The 19,510-nt window shown below is 40.2% G+C and overlaps 3 protein-coding genes across 5 annotated transcripts in view; 2 read left to right on the forward strand and 1 right to left on the reverse strand.

Moving 5' to 3' along the window:
* LOC129543739 (histone H2B type 1-C/E/F/G/I) overlaps positions 1-19,510 on the forward strand; it is a 56,987-nt gene that overhangs the window by 8,003 nt on the left and 29,474 nt on the right. For 2 of the 3 annotated variants that reach the window (XR_008683321.2, XM_055407028.2), the window contains one exon: positions 4,384-5,220. The exons of the other annotated variant lie outside the window; for it this stretch is intronic. The gene's annotated coding sequence lies outside the window, so the exon portion shown is untranslated. Of the gene's footprint in view, positions 1-4,383; positions 5,221-19,510 lie in introns of those variants that run through there. 3 annotated transcript variants of the gene reach the window in all.
* Positions 5,376-11,020, forward strand: H1-6 (H1.6 linker histone, cluster member). The gene has a single exon (XM_055406984.2). It carries the CDS (start codon positions 8,301-8,303, stop codon positions 8,934-8,936), a length of 636 nt encoding a protein of 211 aa, XP_055262959.1. The 5' UTR covers positions 5,376-8,300; the 3' UTR covers positions 8,937-11,020.
* Positions 11,698-12,490, reverse strand: LOC148774197 (histone H4). Its single transcript, XM_088831348.1, has one exon. The coding sequence runs from the start codon at positions 12,467-12,469 to the stop codon at positions 12,158-12,160; it is 312 nt and encodes a 103-aa protein (XP_088687474.1). The 5' UTR covers positions 12,470-12,490; the 3' UTR covers positions 11,698-12,157.

Below are 19,510 nucleotides of genomic sequence, written 5' to 3' on the forward strand. Positions count from 1 at the left end.
TATAGCCTACCTAAGGAGAAGGCAATGGCACCCCACTCCAGTATGCTTGCCTGGAAAATCCCATGGATGGAGGAGCCTGGTAGGCTGCAGTCCGTGGGGTCACTAAGAGTGGGACACGACTGAGTGACTTCACTTTCACTTTTCACTTTCATGCATTGGAGAAGGAAATGGCAACCCACTCCAGTGTTCTTGCCTGGAGAATCCCAGGGACAGGGGAACCTGGTGGGCTGCCGTCTATGGGGTCACACAGAGTCGGACATGACTGAAGAGGGACTTAGCATAGCCTACCTAAAATGAAAATACTGATTGAAAATTGGTGGAATATATTAAACAAAGGCAGCCTGTCACATAATGCTTCACAGCTAATCTTGAGAAGTTATAGAGAATCATTATTATTATTTTTTTAAAAATCCTCTTTGATCTATGTAAGAACAGATTGTCCACATTGAACTCTTTCCTACTGAAAATAACGTACAAACATGGTATCCGGTTCATGGACAGTCTTCAGACATCTTTTTTGACATTTTTGGATGAAACAATCTATTGCTTGTCATACCTTATACACAAGTAAACAGTGTGCTAATAATTAATAGAACAACTTTGAGTTACTGTTTGACAAACCGACTATTCTGAGCCTGTGATGTGATAATAATTACCTACTTATGAAGATGGGGTAAGGATTAAATGAATTGACAAAAATAAAATATTTGTCTTAGAAATGATATGATGCCAGTAAAGTGATGGCACAGCATTGCTCCCTGATGACTAAAGTGTAGCTCCCAGAGACAGAACCTCCAAATTTAACTCCCAGCTTGCCAATTATTAGCTGTGAGACTGATGCAAGCCATTAATCTCTCTGTGCTTCTTTTCTATCTTGAAAGTGAAAGTGAAGTCGCTCAGTCATGTCTGACTCTTTGCAACCCCTTGGACTGTAACCCACCAGGCTCCTCCGTCCATGGGGTTCTACAAGCAAGAATACTGGAGTGGGTTGCCATTTCCTTCTCCAGGGGATCTTCCCGACCCAGGGATTGAACCCAGGTCTCCCGCATTGCAGGCAGACGCTTGCTTTAACCTCTGAACCACCAGGGAAGCCCTCCCTATCTTGAGGATGATAGTAATAGCAGGTACCTTCTAGATGTTTGTGCGATCAAAGACCTTTAATGGAAAAAAAAAAAGGCCTTTAACGCATAGAACACACTTTGACGAGTGCCTGGCCCACAGTAGGTACTCATTTTTTGTGTGATGTTTGACAAGTTTCACTTATATCCTTCTTTACATCCTAAAGGGAACTAAGGCAGCTTACAGACCTTGATAGGAGCTGGTCTTTCTTAAATGACAGGAATTTCAAAAGCAATATGAAAAGATTACCAGTGGATTCCATTGAATTTACCTTGGTCCAACAAGTCGAACGGACATACATTTTCTTTCTCAATTTATACTTGATTAGGTCCCTAAGGATATACCTAAAGACATAAAGAATGATAGCGATCATTTGTCTTGAAAATTCTGGATTTGTAAGGATGTATAGATTCAGTACTTTGCAGTCCAACAGACCTAAATTCAAAAGCATTAAAAATGAGTTAGCTTTTCCAAACTTTCACCTTGTGCAATCCTGGATGACTAAGCATAAAAATAAACTGGGCCAAATACACAGTTGCCTGTGAACCTGTCAGCAAATCTAGACTCTGATTAAACTTTTTGGACTCTGAAAATCAGCTTGATGTATCCTCTAGTACTATACATTTATTGTAAATTAGGAAAAAGAAAGTAAATTTGGAGAATCAGCAACTTTCTTATTGTCCCACCTCAGTTCTGAGAGAGGAAACTGAGGCTTTGATTTGCTTATTTAAAGACTCACATAACCTTATCATCTAATAAGCAATTTGTGTTGTAATTAATAGAAAGAGCTAGTTTTGTCTTTCTATGGGTATTCATGGTGTTAGATGTCCCAGCTGCAGGCTCAGAGGGATGAAGGAACAAAAATGCTGAGGCTTGTCTCATTCTGTGAGGAAACTGACATACATAGAGGAGGAGATACTGGGGTAAAACTTTGATCTAATCACTTTCAGCCCAAGTTCTCGAACAGTAAAAGAATTGGCTTCAAAAGCAATAAAGATTAAATCTTATTCTCATTTTCTTTTTTCTCTCCTCTTCTCCTCTTCTTTTTCTTTATTTTCTTTTCACTTTTTTTCCCTAATGTAATTGACCTTATCTCAGTTGTAGGACAAGATATAAAAATATCAAAGATTTAAATGTGCCCTTTTTATTGCTGGATTTGCATGAACAATTCAGATGATAGATGTTACTCACTAGATTTTTAAACACATGCATTTTGGCTTTAGTGTACTGAAATACATACATTTTTAAAAATTGAAAGAAACAAATGCAATTACGTATTTAAGAATTGTACAGAGATGGTGCAAGTTCTGAGATCTTGAAAGGAAGAATGCCTGTTAGCCTCCAAGGTGCGTCAAGGATACCAGCGAGCATCAGGGTAAAAGTTTTTTGGAGGTTCTGGAAAGTGCTCAGCATCCTTGACTCTAAGCATTCAAGACTGAGCCTGACTCCATCAATTCTAGACATAAATAGTGAGACTGGATTTTTTTTCCCTATATATATATTTTTATAAGATATTTTTAGATCAGTTTTAGGTTTACAACAAAATTGAGAAGGAGGTACAGAGATTTCTAAAATATCCCCTACCTCCCCCCCACCACACACACACACAAACACATGTAGCCTTTCCCATTATCAGCATCACTCATCAGAATGGTATATACATATTTTTTAACCAACCAAGGATGAACTTATATTGACACAACAGCATGATCACCCAGTCTATAGTTGACCTTAGGATTCATTTTTGATGTTGTACATTCTATGGGTTTGGTCAAATGTCTAATGACTTACTTACATTTACTGACATGAAACACAATTTGATGGGCTCTCCCCCCTGCCCTCTGTCTGTGGTCTCTTTCTCTCATGTTCTATACTGCAGTCAGATTTGCACATGCTTTGCTTTGCTTGGTTTTTAGCCTCCCACGTATGCTAGAACTCCATCGTTGATATTTCTACCACAGAAGGAATGTAGACAGAGTTGTAGGATGGTCTAAGTAAGGGTTCCTTCCCTTTCTCCTTTGGCCCTAAGGACCATCCTCTGATTCTTGTTCGTTTAGATGCTAAGGAGCCATCTTCAGTGACAATCTCGTGGAAAAAGACAAAGTCACTGTCCTCTTGGAGCTTACATCTCAGTCAGGGAAGATAAGCAACAAACAATAGTTACAGTAAGTAATTATATAGAATATGAGGAAGGAATTAGTGCCATGGAAAGGGAAAATGTAAAACAGGGGAATCAAGAGGATCGGTAGATATCATTTGCATGTTGGCACTCATTAAAATGTTCAATATAACAAGAGTAGCTAATACTAGTGTAGCACTTAGTATGAGCCAGCTACTCGTCTAAGTGCTTTCCTCTGTTAACTCAGTTTATTCTCAAACAATAAAATGTTAGTTGCAAAGTGCTTACCCAACTCTTGGAGGAAGACCCAGGAATGAGAAAAAGAAGAGAAATCAAAGCCCTATATGTTCTACTTTTGAAGTGTCTTGAGTACTTGTCTCTTCTAGCACCAGAAGAGGAGCTGGAAAATGCACTTTATAATAACCCAAGAAAGAGACTAAGCATTTGGGTATATTTCCATTAGATGTTTGATTTGGCTTATTTAAAAGTGGGGAACGACTTCATCTGCCAGCAGCCCAGAGGGATGAGCACCTGAGAGAAGGGAGGCTTCTGGGAACTGTTAAAACTGCTTAATGTGGGAATAACAAGCTAGAACTCATCAACCTGTTATCATGCAAGCGCCTTGCTCATTCCTCACAAGCAGTTCCACAGGCTCACCACAAAGCACCTCACCCTAGAAAATCCCCACCACCTGGCCTCTGTCACTACGTCTCCTTTGTGAAAAGCCCTAACCTTTCCTCACCTGATAAATGACTACCTGCCCTTCTAGACTTAACTCAAACCTGACTTGCTGGACATTAACTAGATCATGCTCATCTTTTATTTATGAGTGCATACAGACTCAAGCACTGGAGGGCTCGGGTTTACTGTAGCGGATGGCACACCATCCAACAGCTGTCCCACCTGGGAAACTCAATCTCTCCGAGCCTTAGTTTCCTCAACTATAAACCGCAGAGTACCATTATAGCTACCTCAGAAGCTTGTGCAAGAATAAATGCACTGGTACTGATAAAGTGGTTAGAACACTGCCCAGCACAGAACACCCAGTGAACATTAGCCATTGTGATTATGGTTGTTCTAAGTACAGTATCAGATATTTGATGAATTATAGAAGTGAATTAATCAATCAATCTCTCTTTTTACAGGAGGAGCAAATGGGCTTTTAGACAAGTATTTTCCCACGACTGGTCACTGTTGGACTTTATTATATCTCACAAATAAGTCAATGAAAATGACTGATACCAGAAGCAGATAAAAGATATTTTCAACAATCACAGAAAAATCAATGAGGACCTGGCTAAAGCATTTATTTTGAGTATAAAAATATTAAATGGTCATTTGAGAAATTTGCAAGAAGAAAAATACGTAACAAAGAAAATTAAATCTTATATCTCATTTCTATATGTATATAAGACCTATGAATATATGAATATGAACATATTTGAGATTCACCTATAAAAATATATGTCATTTAAAAACCAAATTTAGGTATCATGCTATGTATGTACACATATCGAATTTTCTAGATAATATGCCTAGAAACACATTTTTTAATGGGTATATTATTACTTATGCAAGTAGTTCTCTGTTGCTATTTAGATTGAGTTCCATTGTTATGCATTATAAATCATATAGCTCACAGTTCTTTGTATGTAAGTCTTTGTTTAAATATTTATTTCCTTAGAATAGACTTCTAGAAGTAGAATACTAAATCCCAAGGTAAAATCATTTTTTAATGTTCTTAATATATACATTGTCAAATTGCCTGTTAGAAGGACTATGCTAGTCTATAATCCCAGTATAATTTTAAAATTCTTGTTTTCATAGCTCTCACTTTTACTGAGAACACTTTTAAAGCATTGTTAACCAGATAGATTAAAAAAAAATTGAAATGTAATTTCCTTTATTATGAGTGGAGGTAGTATTTTTCCCCATACTTTTATTAGCCATGACCCCAGAAAAAATAAACTGCTTTAAAATAGTGGATGTGACTGCAATCATTCCATGGTAAAGCACTATGTAAAGAATAAGTAGGTAGGATCATAGGTCAAGATCAAGAAACAAATATTTATCAGGTGCCTCCTCTGTCCAGGACAATGTTGGAATAATGAACCATATTTGGCCCTGTGTAACTAAAACTACTTTTACCTGCTGCTGCTAAGTCGCTTCAGTCATGTCTGACTCTATACGACCCCATAGATGGCAGCCCACCAGGCTCCTCTGTCCCTGGGATTCTCCAGGCAAGAACACTGGAGTGGGTTGCCATTTCCTTCTCCAGTGCATGAAAGTGAAAAGTGAAAGTGAAGACCCTTAGTCGTGTCTGACTCTTAGCGACCCCATGGACTGCAGCCTACCAGGCTCCTCTGTCCATTGGATTTTCCAGGCAAGAGTACTGGAGTGGGTTGCCATTGCCTTCTCCTTACTTTTACCTGCATTGTCTCATATAAACCTCTTAACCAGTACATGAGAAAAGTGTTGCTATGGATTGACTTATGTACTGCCCCTCTCCAAAATTCAATTGCTAAGCCCCTAACCCCCTTTGTAACTATATTTGAAGACAGAGCTTTTAGGAGGTAATTTAGGTTAAAGAGGTCATAAAGATGGGTCCCTAATCCAATAGGATTTCTGGTCTCACAAGAAGAGAAAGAGAGAGCCATCACTCTCCTGGTGCGCATGCACTAAAGAAAGCCTGTATAAGGACACAGCAAGAAGGCAGCCGTCTATAGGATAGGAAAAGAGGTGTCACTGGAGCCTGACCAGGCTGGCACCCTGGCCTTTTCTAGCTTCCAGAGCTGTGAAGAAATGAATTTCTATTGTTTAAGCCACACAGTCTATTTTGTTTGGGTAGCCTGAGAAGACTAAGAGTGAGATGGGAGAAGCAGAGCCTTTTGAAGTCAGACTTCTTGAAATAAAGTCCCATCTTTCCTGCTCACTAGCTCTGTCTTTAGCCAAGTTATGTGACTTTTCTGTGACTCAGGTTCCTCAAATATAGAATGAATTCCTACATTTTTTTATTTTTTGAGGGAAAAATACTTGGGACAACGATTCTCACATATATATTGTATATATGTGTGAGCTTGTTTTTATGGTATATTTTAGATTTATAATCAAAATATGAATCCTTTTTATTATGAATATTAAATTATGGAATCTCAGAATTAAAAAAATTCCATTCTTTGTTATTTTTACAGCAATGATATATTCTGTCCATTCCATAGTTCAGTTCAGTTCAGTTGCTCAGTCGTGTCCGACTCTTTGCAACCCCATGAATCACAGCACGCCAGGCCTCCCTGTCCATCACCAACTCCCGGAGTTCACTCAAACTCAAGTCCATAGAGTCGGTGATGCCATCCAGCCATCTCATTCTCTGTCGTCCCCTTCTCCTCCCGCCCCCAATCCTTCCCAGCATCAGAATCTTTTCCAGTGAGTCAACTCATCACATGAGGTGGCCAAAGTATTGGAGTTTCAGCTTTAGCATCAGTCCTTCCAATGAACACCCAGGATTGCTCTCCTATAGAATGGACTGGTTGTATCTCCTTGCAGTCCAAGGGACTCTCAAGAGTCTTCTCCAGCACCACAGTTCAAAAGCATCAATTCTTCGGCGATCAGCTTTAACCCAACCCCAAATCACTTACATTTAATGGTACAACCTTTAAGGGATCACCAAAGTTCAGGGAAACCAAATACACATTAAAAGAGAGTCCTCAGTAAGATGCACTTGTAATCTAAGGAAAAAAAAATTTCAAACAAAGGGTTAGAATGTATTAGAGGCTGTGAAATCAATCTCATGATTTACACCCAGCATTTTTAAAAAATAAAATAAAATAGATTAAAATATATCAGAGATCCCTTAAGGTAGCATTGTTTTCAGAGTTTTTGTTTCAGATGTTTGTGTGTAGGTGCACATGTGGGCGCATGGATGTGAAGCAAAGAGAGTGAAAGAGATTTTTCTATTTTACTTTGCAATCAGAAGTTTGCAAGTCTCATCATCTGATTTCCTCTGAAGTATTTCAGAAGAAGTAATACATTATCATAATCATTCTTTCCCAACAGCTCTGTAGGCACCCCTGTGAGGCCAGTCCTTTTAGAGATCTGGGTCTGTGGTTTCCAATGAGCTCTTCATATCAGGGTTCCCGCCTCACATTTTATATTAAGGGGAGGCACTGTATCTGTTTCCTTGAGTTTTTTTTTTTTTCTTTTTTTTTTACAGTGAAGTGTGAAGGAGATGGGGGTCGGCATAGGGGTGAGGTTTCAACTAATGAAACTAGAAACAAAACTCAGTTTAGGACGCCAGCCACAAAGGCACCTGATTTTAGCCAAGCAGATATCATGTGTGAGATCCACATTATTTACTTCATGCTTGAGTGTCTGCTATCAAGCTGTAGAGACTGAGAAGTTGTTTTAGTCACAAATAATTCACATGCCTGTAGATCATAGTTTATCAGATTGTGTTTGCCCAAAATAAGGTGGCACCCTAAAGTTTTTTCAACAATTCTAAAACCATCTTTCAAGTCTGCAGTGAGACTTCTAAGGTATCTGTGTTACTTCATTCATGTACATAAATAATTTTCAACTAGAATAAAGGTGTGAATAATTTATTTTTTCCACCGACTGGAAGCCAACCATTTGGAAGAGCACTCAGGAAAGATGAGATAAATCTTTTGTTAAAAATTACGTTTATATTTACAAGGAAAAGAGGAAGTTTTCTTCTTCTCTTTGAATTTTGGTGACAATTGAGAGCGTTATTGAATAGCTTTGGTATGCAGAGTCATTTTTCATTAAAAATTGAAAAGGCATCTGAAATCTGTGTCTCTATGGATTATTCGGCAGTAGAACCTGGGCAATTCCGTGCAAGAGATTTTTGAGGTATTCAATTTTTGGAAGTGAAACAAACACAAATGCTCCTCCCCCAAGGGGCAGGGGCGGTGCCTGAGCGATGAACCAATCACAGCGCGCCCTGCCCTATATAAGGCCCTGAGGCCCCCCCCCCCCATCCCCCAGTGCCCATCTGCGGGACTTTACGGTAGTTGCTGAATGGTATCTTTGGCTTTTCTTTGCTGTTATGTCCGAGACTGCACCTGCCGCTCCAGCCGACCAGGTTCCGGCTTCCGTGGAGAAACCTCAAGCGAGGAAGCGGGGAAAGAAGCCCGTTGATTTGACGGGTGTGACTCGGAAGACAGCAAACGCATCAGTGTCCAAGTTAATTACTGAGGTGCTTTCGGTCTCCAAGGAGAGAGCTGGCATGTCCTTGGCTGCGCTGAAAAAAGCGCTAGCAGCCGCAGGTTACAATGTGGAGAAAAACAACAGTCGCATCAAGCGGGGTCTCAAGGGCCTGGTGAGCAAGGGAATCCTAGTACAGACTAGGGGTACCGGTGCCTCCGGCTCTTTCAAGCTCAGCAAGAAGGCTGCTCCTGAGCTTAGTAAGGGAAAAGTCAGAAAACCTGCGGCTGCGAAGAGTAGGAAGCTGGTCTTATCCAGAGATTCAAAGTCTCCGAAGAATGGCAAAACCAACAAAAGAGCTAAGAAGCCGAGAACCACGGCGGCTCAGAAAGCTGCTAAGAACCGGCGGAAAGCCAAAAGAACCAAAGACAAACAACAACGGAAGAGTCCTGCAAAGGCCAGGGCAGGAAAGCCCAAAACTGGGAATTCTAAGACCCAACAGAAAACTAATACTAGGAAAGCAACAACCAAGAAGTAACATTTCTTAAACAACCAGTTTCCATAGAACCCAAAGGCTCTTTTCAGAGCCACCTAAGTGATTTTAGGAGGGTGTAACATGATCGCCGAAGAATTGATTCTTTTGAACTGTGGTGCTGGAGAAGACTTGAGAGTCCCTTGTACTGCAAGGAGATCCAACCAGTCCATTTTAAAGGAGATCAGTCCTGGGTGTTCATTGGAAGGACTGATGCTAAAGCTGAAACTCTAATACTTTGGCCACCTCATGCGACGAGTTGACTCACTGGAAAAAGACTGATGCTGGGAAGGATTGGGGGCGGGAGGAGAAGGGGACGACAGAGAATGAGATGGCTGGATGGCATCACCGACTCTATGGACATGAGTTTGAGTGAACCCCGGGAGTTGGTGATGGACAGGGAGGCCTGGCCGTGCTGTGATTCATGGGGTCGCAAAGAGTTGGACGCAACTGAACTGAACTGATCGTTGCCAGAAGTCTCTGGAAGATGGCTGCTGGTTCTAAGTATTTAATGAATGAATATGTGATGTGGTGAAATGTATCTTATTGGACATACAGTACAGATACTTTAGCGTGGGTATTGTCCAATTCCAGAGAATTGTCCATCGTAACAAAATCAGGGCACATTCCTTAAGTTCTTAAATGCTCTTAGAATACTGGAAGGGGCAGCCATTCTCTTCTCTAGGAGGATCTTCCCGATCCAGGGATCAAACCCAGGTATCTTGCATTAACAGGCATATTCTTTACCACCTGCACCACTAGAGAATCTGTCTTCGAGAACTACTACATTTTAAAGTTTAGGCCTAGTTTCTGAGTGGAGATCTGCTCCGTCGCTCAAGTACGCTTTACCATGTTTTGTTTCTTTTTTTCACCTAATTCTACTCTGAAGTGGAGTCGCTCAGTCGTGTCCGACTCTTTGTGACCCTGTGGACTGTAGCCTACCAGGCTCCTCCGTCCATGGGATTCTCCAGGCAAGAGTACTGGAGAGGGTTGCCATTTCCTTCTCCTGGGATCTTCCCAACCAGGGATCGAACCCAGGTCTCCCGCATTGGAGGCAGACGCTTTAACCTCTGAGCCACCAGGTAAGCCCATAGTGTGTACTTTTATGTATCATTCTGTATAAGGGTTCTGAACTCCGTATGCATGGACTTAACAGGGGTTAAAGCTCAACATTCAGAAAACTAAGATCGTGGCATCTGGTCCTATCACTTCACGGGAAATAGATGGGGAAACAGTGGAAACAGTGTCAGACTTTATTTTTTTGGGCTCCAAAATCACTAAAATCACTGCAGATGGTGCTTGCAGCCATGAAATTAAAAGACACTTACTCTTTGGTAGGAAAAAGAGCAGACTGACCTAGACGGCATATTAAAAAGCAGAGGCATTACTTTGCCAACCAAGTTCCATCTAGTCAAGGCTATGGTTTTTCCAGTGGTCATGTATGGATGTGAGAGTTGGACCATAAAGAAGGCTGAGCGCCTAGGAATTGATGCTTTTGAACTGTGGTGTTGGAGAAGACTCGAGAGTCCCTTGGACTGCAAGGAGATCCAACCAGTCCGTCCTAAAGGTGATCAGTCCTTGGGTGTTCATTGGAAGGACTGATGCTGAAACTCCAATACTTTGGCCACCTCATGTGACGAGCTGACTCATTGGAAAATACTCTGATGCTGGGAGGGATTGGGGGCAGGAGGAGAAGGGAACGACAGAGGATGAGATGGCTGGATGGCATCACCAACTCGATGGACTTGAGTTTGAGTAAACTCCTGGAGTTGGTGACGGATAGGGAGGCCTGGCGTGCTGTGATTCATGTGGTCGCAAAGAGTCCGACACGACTGAGCGACTGAACTGAACTGAATATAGGGAAACCAAGGTCTCAATTTGGGTTAGTGGGAAGTTTTTTTTTTTTTTTACTTATTAAACATCTTTCCACTGTGATTTTGTGTAGAACAAACGTTTTCATTTTACATTTGCAAGAAAATTGAAATTTTTGTCTTCGTTGCTATGAAAGCAGTTAGATTATTTTCTGGATGTTAAGACATATATTAAAATTTGGTTTTGTAATATCGTCAATAAAATGTGGTTGTCAGTGAAGAGAGTGAGTCTTGTTCATGTTGCCCTACACAGGCTGAAAAATTTCAACGATGTATGGAGATGTTGAAGGCTCAATGTGACCTTTAAATTACAAACCTGCTTGTATTAGGAAAATCATCTTTTTCACTTTAAACAATTTAGTTTTTAGTTAATTTGTAATTTAGCCTTATTTAAAGATGCTCGTAAATAATACATTTATACTGTTCATCTTGTTTTGGGCCTTGGTATTTGGGGCGACTTCGAACAAAGTCAATGCAAAACTACGTAATTTAAGCAGTTACACACACAGCCATGTTCTACAGATGATTCACTAGGACATATACTGTCTGAATTCATTTGTATAATCGTACCTCTGAAGAAAAATTATTTCCTGTATGGAAAATAACTAAACACAATAGTTTCAATTTGTATAGAAATCAGCCACAGCCCAGAACTTTGGGTAAAGTGGCCACTGTTTTACGGAGTTGGGTTAGTGAAGGAGGATTCTTCACTTGCCGAAAAAGGCAGTTGAGCCCATTTTCTGTACCCGAGACTCACAGCAGAGGAAGAGGACGCTGGCTTCATTCCACCCAGCAGTGGGCCGGCTGCCAAGTACTACTCGAACCTGTGCGGAACCGGTTAGATCACTCTGTGCCTTTGTTCCAGCGTCCTTCAGAGCCTGGCATAAATCGAATTGTTCTGAAGCTCTATGCCTTGGCTAACAGGAAACCAGCTTTGTAACACAGCGGGCATTTTTTTTTACCACAGTTAGAATCGGCCAATGAAAGCTTGTCCCCAAAGAGCCCTCATTTACATAGCTATGTATTGTGTGGGCGATAATTCGACACTTTGTGCCAGTAAAACCGCCAGCCAACCAGTTTGAAGGGTGGACATTGAAATGCACAAATCTTAAGGGCAAGTATTTTTATTGGTGGTTACGCTTCACCGCGTCTAAAACCTTATTTCCATCATGAAAAAGTCATACTTCCCAACTCCTCAGAAGTACGGACGTAAAGCTGCATTAAGGCAGCTCCCTTTCACACTTAAAAGATTTCCTTACTCACATCTTAGTGTCGTCCAACAGCTCTATTAGCGAATATTTGGGCGGCCCTGAAAAGGGCCTTTAATTTCTCAAACGTTTCACGCAGATGCTCTGCTCAACCACCAAAGCCGTAAAGGGTACGGCCCTGACGTTTGAGCGCGTAGACTACGTCCATGGCGGTAACAGTCTTGCGCTTTGCGTGCTCCGTGTACGTGACCGCGTCCCGGATCACATTTTCCAGAAACACTTTCAGCACCCCACGAGTCTCTTCGTAGATAAGACCAGAAATACGTTTGACACCACCACGACGAGCCAAACGTCGGATAGCTGGCTTAGTAATACCCTGGATATTATCACGCAAGACTTTCCGATGGCGCTTCGCACCCCCCTTACCAAGGCCTTTACCACCCTTTCCGCGACCAGACATGGCTGCTGTCGAAATAACTCCACAGCGTTGGAACGCCATTTAAATAGCATTCTAGCGGACCTGATTGAAAACAGGAAGCTCAGGTGGCTTTTCCAAATTAGGTCATTAGGGGGTGGGGCAAGGAAGGGGTTATTAACATCTCAGTGTATTCATTGGTCAGGAAACCTAGGTCTTCAGTGCTGGGGAGGTGGCCTTCAATCGAATGAAAGCTTTAGTTTCTCTTTTGTCTTGAACTTTTGTTCTGGGCCCTTTTGCAAGTTGAGTGTTTTCTTATCAGGACATGGAGCAAAGAGCTCCATTTCAAATTCCCTTTTCATTGTTCATTTCAACTTTTCGTTGTTCAGTCTCTCAGTCATGTCCGACTCTGCGACCTTCACCATCTTCCTGAAGTTGCTGGAATTCGTGTCCACTGAGTCGATTATGCCATCCAACCATCTCGTCCTTCCCTTCTGCCTTCAGTCATAGCCTGGTGACTAACAAATTACGGTTTCCCAGATGGCTCGGTGGTAAAGAATCCGTCTGCCAATGCAGGAGACGCGGGTTCCATCCCTGAATGAAGATCCCATGGAGGAGCAAATGGCAACGTACTCCAGCATTCTTGCCTGGGAAATCCCATGGACAGAGGAGCCTGGCGGGCTACAGTCCATGAGGTCGCAGAGTCGGACACGACTGAGCATGAACAAGCAAAACTAATAAATTAGATAATGGCTCCTTGGGAATGTGAAAATAATAGGTAAAGGAACATAGGTGATGCAACTTTCCCTTTCAATTCTTTTAATGTTTCAATTGTAAAGGCCGCATTTTAATGAGACAAACTATAAGCCTGGCCATGAAAAGGCTCTGGTACTAAAACTCCTGTGTATGGAAAGACTAAAAAAATAGACAATTGCCAATTGAAACTATTCTCTTTCTCCATTCAAACGTGTATTCCGTGACTCCATTTTCGGCAAATACATGTGAGAGAAGGAACTTAAAAGTAGGCTTCAGTAGTCAGTTGCCCCTGGACCCTCTTCCTGGCCTTCTGCACCTGTCTGATTTGGCTTCAATTCTTAAAAGTCCCTTTCTCTTTTCCATTAATCCTTTCTCAACCTTCTTCAGTTTTAGAGACAAGAACACATGATTTGTAGAGTTGGGGATTAATAGTAGGATGGGGCTAATGCTTGATTAAGGTCATTACTAAGCCTACAGGCCCCTCACCTGGGAGGCTTTTGATAAGATTACAGAGGGTTATGGACAGGCTAGTCCCTGTTTTTTTGTTTTTGTTTTTAAGCAGAATAGAGCAGAATTGGATCTGAATATGGTTTGAAAAGAACTTCTCAATCAAAAAGTTTGTCTTTAGTTTCCAGTTGCAGCTTTTGAAAATTTCCACAGTAAGAGTCACTCTAGTTAAATTGAAAAAGAAAAAGACTTCTCCCCCTACCCCCACCCCAAGCCCAGTTAATAGGTAAATGTCTATTGGGGAGACTTAGAATGAGAATATGGCCTTACACTATAACATCAGACTTAGGCAAAAAGGGAGACGAGACCCATTAATGGAGAGGAAAGACCCAGGAGAGGGCAGGAAAGCTCTGCATGGTACAAGGTTTATATCACTTCTAAAATAATTAGATGGGGTTACATTTTTCTGCCCCAAATTGAGAGTTTTTAGACTCCTGACTTTCAACACCCTCTCCCACTATGAACCTGCACCTTATAAAGGTAACTTAGTTAGGAAGAAATGTCAAACATTACAGAGGAAAAGTATGAGGTCAGAGTTCATATGTAAACATGAAATCTCCACATGCTTTTTAATTGATGAAGGTACAATATAGTTCTTTTTTTCTTATTCTCTTCTCCCAATTTCTTCTTTTCTAAACTTTTCTCAATGACATTGACTCAAGAAGTCATGACTGTCAGAACAGAAATATTTAAAACGTGTATACACATATAGATTTGTGTTAAAAATGTATCCTGCTCTAGGCACCAGGTGTTATTTTGTCCTGTGGCTTGGAAGAGAGTGGGTCACCTGGAACTCATCCTCCAAGTGAACCTAGCATCACAGAACCCCATTTATGTGACCAAGACCCTACAAATTAAAACCTTGCAAGCAAGTTGTGGCTAAGTGGATACATTAAATATTTCAACAAATAAAACAGTAATGTTAACCAAACATCTTCTAAAAATATAAAATGCCAGAACCATCCATCACAAACAAACTCAGTCAAAATACTAGAGTTCAGGAATATATATATATATTTATGCATATCATTCCATGTAATATATATATTCAACAGACAATTCTGATACTTGGCCAGGGTTGAAAACTACCAGCATATATCAACACTTTTCGGGGTATAATTGCACTTTATTAAAAAGGAATCCCTGGGTAGAGATAGTTTTGAGCAATGTTATAGTGGAGGAAATGCGTAAGTACAATTTCACCTCATTTCCCCAGCCTGCCACGGATTTATAACCTGACGGTAGTGAGCTATAGGCATTTAGGAACACCACTCCTGGGTTGGGGCTTCTCTCACTGCTGGCTGATTTATCTCCTTTCCATCTAAGTCTTCAATGCATTTCTCTTTTTCAGTCAATTAATCTTTACTTTGGATGACCTATTTTCTAATTATTCATTTTTCCTGTCATTCCCATTGGTGTGTTTTTGGTTCCATAACATACATCTATTGTGTCTCTCCCTAGTTTCCTCATTTCCTCTCCTTACCCTTTTAAGAAAATGTTCTTACTTTTCCCTCTTTGTTTGATTTCATTTTTTCCATGTTGGCTGCACCGCATGTCTTGCAGGATCTCAATTTCCCATCCCAGGATTGAACCTGGGTGATGGCAGTGAAAAGGCCAAATCCTAACCACCCTGCATTTTCTCTTTAGTTCAAACTCTTTTCTAAAAGTTGTTGGCACTTGAACTCTTTAGGCCTGCTGTCCTTGTGTGGGCTTTCTCCTCTAAATATTCTTAACACATTTTGACCTACTAAAGAAAATGCTATTTGGACAAGTAAGTTTCTAATATTATCCTTTCTTAAACAATAGTTTCAAAATTTTTATAAACATATTTGTAGTTAAATTTGATTTTTAAAGTTCCATGGAATACTTTCTTAATCACACACACAAAGCACAAAGAAAGGATTTTGCATTTGTTTAGTGGTGGAAACTGTGAACCCAAAAATACACAAAGGATAGATGTTTTTTATTAGACCTATGTTTAAAATAGATGCTTTCTTACACATTGAGTGAAGCTCCATTGGCATTATCTAAGTTTCTTGCTGACTGTTTTACAAAAATGTCATTGTGGTCATTCTGTTTACAGAATAAAATCTGGGCTAGTTCATGGACTTGCAGAGTAAGGTTAATTGACAAGACTTTCACCGAAGTTTATACAAGTATTGGTATTATGCTCTGCCCCCCACCAAGTGCACTGAAAACATAAAAATTCTATTTTAGAATCTTTGGGGTAAAAGAATTTTATTTTTTTAAAAAAAATTATAATACTTTCTACCCAAACCTGGTGAAGAAATGATTCACATGTGCTTCAAGGCAACCCAAACTATGACACTCCCTGAATGATAGAATAAACAGAAATGTGAATTGATAGCATGTTGTATGTGAAAAGAAAAGAAAATTCCCAAATATTTATGAAAAATTATAGAAAATTGAGATTTTTATAACTGGTTATTTAAAAAATTAACAGGCCAGAGTTAATAAATGTGTTAATGTGAAGAGTAGAATGTTTCTTGAAATTTTGGCCTGTGTGAAACAAAACATTCTGAAATGTTAAAACTGGTCCTCTCCTCACTCAGGAAATATCCAAGGTATGGTCACTAGGCAACAGAATGGTTACTTAAAGGAGTATCATAAAAAGATGCAATGGCATCAACCACATGTTTTCTTGACTCAGAGAGAGATATTGTGTATTGGTTAGGAATTTGACTCTGAGCCAAGCTAGCTGGAAAAAAAAAAAAAAAAATTGGCATGATTGTTTTCCAGCTGTGTAACCTTCAGCAAGTTAACTAACCTCTCTGTGCCTTGGTTTCCACACAAAAAAATAAGGGTAACAGAATAACAAGAGCGTACATGTCACAGGATTCTTCAGAGGAATTAAATTAACATTTAGAACAACGCCTGGCATCTAGTAAGTCCTCAATAGCTTAAAAAAAAAAATTACTTTCAGGAAATATTCATGCTAAAGAAGACTTTACTGAGAATACAATTTCATCCAGCCAAGAAATGGAAGCTATAGAAGCATCTGCTTAAGGCAGACTATATATATCCCTCATACATATGAGTAAACACCTTACAGAATTATTCAGAAACAGAATATGTGAGATACCAGTATGCATTCTAGGCCAAGTAATAAATGCATGCAGGATGTCAGGGCAACAGAGGATTTTTAGTAAAATAGTCAATGAGATAATTTAATACTGTATTAAAATCTACATATTAATCACTTATTCAAAAATGGGGAAGAAAAAATGATGACCCAAAGTCCACAGAAATTAAAATAGAGATATCTGTAAATATCTTCAATTGTTAAAGTCATGCATTTTAAAATTCTAGTCATCATTAGAGTGTGTAGCTTACAAGAACCTTGCAGCATTTTAGAGAAAGGCTTTTGTTTTTAAGTGTGTGTGTGTGTGTGTGTGTGTGTGTACATGAAGAATGAATCAAGTACACAGAACTCTAAGGCTATATTATTATAACACAAGACCAAGTTTTGCCTGTACCTCCCAGCAGGCCTTAACCAACTGCTGGCAGGTGGCCTCAAAGATCACCAGATTTGTTTGTTTTCCTTGTTTTTTCCCCAGTTCAGGCAGCTCAACAGTGCCGTGTGATTGCAGCAATTCAAATACCTGGTGAATAGTTTCATCTTTGCTCTCTCAAAATTTCAGGGGCTTTTCTCCAAAGGTGATCCTAAGTGGCCCACTCTTGTCTTTCGTGTTTTCCTTTCCTCCTTTCCCCTGAGGACTTCGCCCTACCCCTCTTCCCCCCATCCCCCCACCCCCACTCACTATAGTCATAAAACCACTGTGACATTTTTGGTGTTGGCCACCAGATGACGCCCTTCTCCTTACTGCTGCTGCTGCTAAGTCGCTTCAGTCATGTCTGACTCTGTGCGACCCCATAGACGGCAGCCCACCAGGCTGTCCTGTCCCTGGGATTCTCCAGGCAAGAACACTGGAGTGGGTTGCCATTTTCTTCTCCAATGCGTGAAAGTGAAAAGTGAAAGTGAGGTCACTCAGTCGTGTCTGACTGAGTGACCCCATGGACTGCAGCCCACCAGACTCCTCCATCCATGGGATTTTCTAGGCAAGAGTACTGGAGTGGCTTGCCATTGCCTTCTTACTACCAAACTTGTAAGTGGTTTTTGACAGAGGTAAAATAAAATAGATAATTTTAACGCTGGTATCTGATTTAGAAAGGCAGAGGAAACAGAGATCAAATTGCCAACATCTGCTGGATCATAGAAAAAGCAAGAAAATTCCAGAAAAACATCCACTTCTGCATCATTGACTAGGCTAAAGCCTTTGACTAAGTAAATCACAACAAACTGTGGAAAATTTTTAAAGAGATGGGATACTAGACCACCATACCTGCCTCTTGAGAAACCTGTGTGCAGGTCAAGAAGCAACAGTTAGAACCAGACCTGGAACAGCAGACTGGTTCCAAACTGGGAAAGGAGTATGTCAAGGCTGTATATTGTCACTCTGCTTATTTAACTTATATGCAGAGTACATCATGAGAAATGCCAGGCTGGATGAAGCCCAAGCTGCAATCAAGATTGCCATTGCCAGGAGACATATCAATAACCTCAGATATGCAGATGACACCACCCTTATGGCAGAAAACGAAGAGGAACTAAAGAGCCTCTTGATGAAAGTGAAAGAGGAGAGTGAAAAAGTTTTCTTAAAACTCAACATTAAAAAAACTAAGATCATGGCATCCAGTCCCATCATTTCATGGCAAATAGATGGGGAAACAATGGAAGCATTGACACTTTCTTCTCTTGGATTCCAAAATCACTGCAGATGGTGACTGCAGCTATGAAATAAAAGATGCTTGCTGCCTTAAAGAAAAGCTATAACCAACCAAGACAGCAAAATAAAAAGCAGAGACATTACTTTGCTGACCAAAGCCCATCTAGTCAAACATATAGTTTTCCAGTAGTCGTGTATGGATGTGAGACTTGGACCATAAAGAAAGCTGAGTGCCGAAGAATTGATGTTTTTGAACTGTGGTGCCGAAGAAGTCTCTTGAGAGTCCCTTGGACTGCAAGGAGATCCAACCAGTCCATCCTAAAGGAAATCAATTCTGAATATTCATTGGAAGTGCTGAAGCTGAAATGCCAATACTTTGGTCACCTGATGTGAAGAACTGACTCATTGGAAAAGACCCTGATGCTGGGAAAGATTGAAGGCAGGAGGAGAAGGGGACAACAGAGGATGAAATTGTTGGATGGCATCACCAACTCAATGGACATGAGTTTGAGCAAGCTCCCAGAGTTGGTGATGGACAGGAAAACCTGATGTGCTGCAGTCCATGGGGTCGCAAAGAGTCAGACATGACTGAGCAACTGAACTGAACTGATTTGACTTTTCAAATGTAGCTGATCTTAAAATGAACAAGGCCAGAAAAATTATGCTAAGAAACACTGAAAGAAAATGGAAATTTTATAATTGTGGTTATTTAAAAAAAATTAACAGGTTATAGTTAATAAATGTGTTACTGTGAAGAGTAGAATGTTTCTTGAAATTTTGTCCTATGTGAAACAAAAAGAACATAAAACAAACTGTTGCCTAATTAATTTTAGTATATCCTTAGTAAAGTAGGAAACAGTATGAACAAGGAAGATTTTTTGGCAGTCTGATTTGAGGATGGGAGGATATTTAAGGAGAAAGAATTTGTGCTTCCACTGTGGTTTGGAGGTAAAATGACCAATGTATTACATTTTAGGTGATAATGTCTCTAGGGTAAAGAAAAACAATTAATTCAGCTACTATAGTTTAATGAAAATAAAACATTAAAAAAAAGTAGAAGCAGTATGATGATGGT

This window comes from Moschus berezovskii, chromosome 23 (genome assembly GCF_049115385.1).
Source record: "Moschus berezovskii isolate FMDL1 chromosome 23, NW_MosBer_1.0, whole genome shotgun sequence".
In the NCBI taxonomy this organism is placed as follows: domain Eukaryota; kingdom Metazoa; phylum Chordata; class Mammalia; order Artiodactyla; family Moschidae; genus Moschus; species Moschus berezovskii.